This window comes from Mustelus asterias, unplaced genomic scaffold (genome assembly GCF_964213995.1).
Source record: "Mustelus asterias unplaced genomic scaffold, sMusAst1.hap1.1 HAP1_SCAFFOLD_3937, whole genome shotgun sequence".
Taxonomy (NCBI): domain Eukaryota; kingdom Metazoa; phylum Chordata; class Chondrichthyes; order Carcharhiniformes; family Triakidae; genus Mustelus; species Mustelus asterias.
The window spans coordinates 5,001-10,000 of NW_027593882.1; the positions used below are offsets into that span (position 1 = coordinate 5,001).

The 5,000-nt window shown below is 54.4% G+C and overlaps 1 protein-coding gene across 1 annotated transcript in view; it reads left to right on the forward strand.

Moving 5' to 3' along the window:
- Positions 1-5,000, forward strand: part of LOC144490867 (tyrosine-protein phosphatase non-receptor type 6-like) — a gene marked incomplete at both ends in the record, with an annotated part of 22,219 nt that overhangs the window by 1,989 nt on the left and 15,230 nt on the right. Inside the window, 2 exons of the mRNA XM_078208558.1 lie at positions 894-973; positions 4,983-5,000. The exon at positions 4,983-5,000 is cut by the window's right edge and continues 141 nt beyond it. Coding sequence (XP_078064684.1) covers positions 894-973; positions 4,983-5,000 — 98 coding nt within the window. The remainder of the gene's footprint in view (positions 1-893; positions 974-4,982) is intronic.

Sequence of the window (5,000 nt, forward strand, 5' to 3'; positions counted from 1 at the left end):
TTACAGAGATAGGGAGGGGGTGTAGGGGGCTGGAGGAGGTTACAGAGATAGGGAGGGGTGTAGGGGCTGGAGGAGGTTACAGAGATAGGGAGGGGTGTAGGGGCTGGAGGAGGTTACAGAGATAGGGAGGGGTGTAGGGGCTGGAGGAGGTTACAGACATAGGGAGGGGTGTAGGGGCTGGAGGAGGTTACAGAGATAGGGAGGGGTTGTAGGGGCTGGAGGAGGTTATTGCGACTGGAACGCGATGCGAGGGTTAACCCTGACAGTGTGGTTTATTAACACTGCTCTCTCCCTCTCTCTCTGTCTCTCTCTCACTCTCTCTCTGTCTCTCTCTCTGTCTCGCTCTGTCTCTCTCTGTCTCCCTCTCTCTGTCACTCTCTCTCTCTGTCTCTCTCTCTCTCTCTGTCTCTCTCTGTCTCTCTCTGTCTCTCTCTGTCTCTCTCTGTCTCTCTCTCTCTCTCCGTCTCTCTGTCTCTTTCTCTCTCTGTCTCTCTCTCTCTCCTTCTCTCTCCCTCTCTCTGTCTCTCTCTCTGTCTCTCTCTGTCTCTCTCTCTCTCCGTCTCTCTGTCTCTTTCTCTCTCTGTCTCTCTCTCTCTCCCTCTCTGTCTCTCTCTGTCTCTCTCCCTCTCTGTCTCTCTCTCTCTGTCTCTCTCTCACTCTCTCTCTCTCTCTCTCTCTCTCTCTGTCTCTCTCTGTCTCTCTCTCTCTGTCTCTCTCTCTTTCTGTCTCTCTCTCTCTGTCTCTCCCTCTCTCTCTGTCTGTCTCTCTCTCTCTGTCTCCCTCTCTCTGTCTCTCTCTCACTCTCTCTCTGTCTCTCTCTGTCTCTCCCTCTCTCTCTCTCTCTCTCTCTCTCTGTCTCTCTCTCCCTCCCTCGCTCTCTCTCTCCCTCACAGTTGATGACACTCGAGTTGTCCTCCAAACCGCAGAAGACAGTCCATCATTTTCTGACTATATCAATGCCAACTATATCAAGGTTTGGACAAGCGTTGGGGAGGGTGGGGGTTGGGGAGGATGTGCGACGTGGGGTGCCGGAACACCACACCCTCACCAACACTCATTCACCCCTCAATGCGCTCTCTGTGAATCCAATTCCAATCACACAATGCGGGTGTATCAGCATTTACCACCCGTCCCTGAATGCCCCTTGAGAAGGTGTGGGTGAGCCGAGATCTTGAACCCGCGGCAGTCCCCGTGTCGGTCGGAACGACTGACAGTCCCCCGAATATGGTCACAAATCTACCCCCAACGACTGACAGTCCCCCGAATATGGTCACAAATCTACGCCCAACGACTGACAGTCCCCCGAATATAGTCACAAATCTACCCCCAACGACTGACAGTCCCGCAAATATGGTCACAAATCTACCCCCAACGACTGACAGTCCCCCGAATATGGTCACAAATCTACCCCCAATGACTGACAGTCCCCGGAGTATGGTCACAAATCTACCCCAACGACTGACAGTCCCCCGAATATGGTCACAAATCTACCCCCAATGACTGACAGTCCCCGGAGTATGGTCACAAATCTACCCCAACGACTGACAGTCCCCCGAATATGGTCACAAATCTACCCCCAACGACTGGCAGTCCCGCAAATATGGTCACAAATCTACCCCCAACGACTGACAGTCCCCCGAATATGGTCACAAATCTACCCCCAATGACTGACAGTCCCCCGAATATGGTCACAAATCTACCCCCAATGACTGACAGTCCCCCGAATATGGTCACAAATCTACCCCCAACGACTGACAGTCCCCCGAATATGGTCACAAATCTACCCCAACGACTGACAGTCCCCCGAATATGGTCACAAATCTACCCCAATGACTGACAGTCCCCCGAATATGGTCACAAATCTACTCCCAACGACCGACAGTCCCCCGAATATGGTCACAAATCTACTCCCAACGACTGACAATTCCCCCGAATATGGTCACAAATCTACCCCCAACGACTGACAGTCCCCCGAATATGGTCACAAATCTACCCCCAACGACTGACAGACCCCCTAATATGGTCACAAATCAACCCCAACGACTGACAGTCCCCCGAATATGGTCACAAATCTACCCCCAACGACTGACAGTCCCCCGAATATGGTCACAAATCTACCCCAACGACTGACAGTCCCCCGAATATGGTCACAAATCTGCCCCCAACGACTGACAGTCCCGCAAATATGGTCACAAATCTACCCCCAACGACTGACAGTCCCCCGAATATGGTCACAAATCTACCCCCAACGACTGACAGTCCCCCGAATATGGTCACAAATCTACTCCAACGACTGACAGTCCCGCAAATATGGTCACAAATCTACCCCCAACGACTGACAGTCCCCCGAATATGGTCACAAATCTACCCCCAACGACTGACAGTCCCCCGAATATGGTCACAAATCTACCCCAGGTACTGAGCACAATTCTCTCCTCATTCACGGGATGAGGGCGATTCTGGCCGGGTCCCTCATTTATCCTTCATCCGTAACTACCCTCCGTTAAGAAGGGGGGTGGGTGAGCCAGCATCTTGAACCCACTATTGCCCCCGTGTCAGTGTAGGTACACCCACGGCGCTGTTAGGGAGGGAGTTGCAGGATTGCTATTGGACATCAGTCAGTCCCCATGTGTGGTGTAGGTACTCCCACAGCGCTGTTAGGGAGGGAGTTCCAGGATTGTTATTGGACATCAGTCAGTCCCCGTGTGTGGTGTAGGTACACCCACGGTGCTGTTAGGGAGGGAGTTCCGGGATTGTTATTGGACATCAGTCAGTCCCCGTGTGTGGTGTAGGTACACTCACGGTGCTGTTAGGGAGGGAGTTCCAGGATTGTTATTGGACATCAGTCAGTCCCCGTGTGTGGGGTAGGTACACCCACGGTGCTGTTAGGGAGGGAGTTCCAGGATTGTTATTGGACATCAGTCAGTCCCCGTGTGTGGTGTAGGTACACCCACGGCGCTGTTAGGGAGGGAGTTCCGGGATTGTTATTGGACATCAGTCAGTCCCCGTGTGTGGTGTAGGTACACCCACGGCGCTGTTAGGGAGGGAGTTCCGGGATTGTTATTGAACATCAGTCAGTCCCCGTGTGTGGTGTAGGTACACCCACGGCGCTGTTAGGGAGGGAGTTCCGGGATTGTTATTGGACATCAGTCAGTCCCCGTGTGTGGTGTAGGTACACCCACGGCGCTGTTAGGGAGGGAGTTCCGGGATTGTTATTGGACATCAGTCAGTCCCCGTGTGTGGTGTAGGTACACCCACGGCGCTGTTAGGGAGGGAGTTCTGGGATTGTTATTGGACATCAGTCAGTCCCCGTGTGTGGTGTAGGTACACCCACGGTGCTGTTAGGGATGGAGTTCCAGGATTGTTATTGGACATCAGTCAGTCCCCGTGTGTGGTGTAGGTACACCCACGGCGCTGTTAGGGAGGGAGTTCCGGGATTGTTATTGAACATCAGTCAGTCCCCGTGTGTGGTGTAGGTACACCCACGGCGCTGTTAGGGAGGGAGTTCCAGGATTGTTATTGGACATCAGTCAGTCCCCGTGTGTGGTGTAGGTACACCCACGGTGCTGTTAGGGATGGAGTTCCAGGATTGTTATTGGACATCAGTCAGTCCCCGTGTGTGGTGTAGGTACACCCACGGCGCTGTTAGGGAGGGAGTTCCGGGATTGTTATTGGACATCAGTCAGTCCCCGTGTGTGGTGTAGGTACACCCACGGCGCTGTTAGGGAGGGAGTTCCAGGATTGTTATTGAACATCAGTCAGTCCCCGTGTGTGGTGTAGGTACACCCACGGTGCTGTTAGAGAGTGAGTTCCAGGATTGTTATTGGACATCAGTCAGTCCCCGTGTGTGGTGTAGGTACACCCATGGTGCTGTTAGGGAGGGAGTTCCAGGATTGTTATTAGACATCAGTCAGTCCCCGTGTGTGGTGTAGGTACACCCACGGTGCTGTTAGGGAGGGAGTTCCAGGATTGTTATTGGACATCAGTCAGTCCCCGTGTGTGGTGTAGGTACACCCACGGCGCTGTTAGGGAGGGAGTTCCGGGATTGTTATTGGACATCAGTCAGTCCCCGTGTGTGGTGTAGGTACACCCACGGCGCTGTTAGGGAGGGAGTTCTGGGATTGTTATTGGACATCAGTCAGTCCCCGTGTGTGGTGTAGGTACACCCACGGCGCTGTTAGGGAGGGAGTTCCGGGATTCCGACCCCAGCCACAGTGAAGGAACGGCCGATATGTTTCCAAGTCGGGGATGGTGTGAGGGGCTCGGAGGGGGGAACTTGCAGGCGGTGGGTGTTCCCCATGTGTCTGCTGCCCTTGTCCTTCTAGATGGTAGAGGTGGTGGGTTTGGGAGGTGCTGTTGAAGGAGCCTTGGCGAGTCGCTGCGGTGCATCTTGTAGACGGTTCACACGGCTGCCGCTGTGCGTGGGTGGTGGAGGGAGTGAATGTTTGTGGTTAGCGTGTCGATCGAGCGGGGGGGAGGGGGCTGCTTTGTCCTGGAGGGTGTCGAGCTTTCTCGAGTGTTGCCGGGAGCCGTATCCATCCAGGCGAGTGGAGAGAATCCCATCACACTCCGGACTTGTGTCCTTGTCGATGGTGGGACAGGCTTTGGGGAAGTGGGAGTCAGGAGGGGAGTTACTCTCTGCAGGATTCCCAGCCTCTGTCCTGCTCTGGGAGCCACAGTATTGACATGGCTGGGTCCCAGTTCAGTTTCTGCTCAATGGGAACCCCCGGGATGTTGATCGTGCTGGGGGAGGGGATTCAGTGATGGTAAATTTGCCCCCGGTTCCCAGCGACTCTGGACTATCCCTGGGGGTTCCTTGAGGCTGACTCAGTCAAGCGAGGCCTACTCGTGAGGGGCACGCGCCCTGAACTGAGTTCAGGCTTGGAAAATGCCAACAGGCCCCAGATGAAGCCTGGGACTTTCCTAGTGTGGCGTAGGGAGCTCCCCGATGGGCCAACTCAGCTTTGCTTTTTCCCCCGCAGTCCGAAACATTGGTCAAC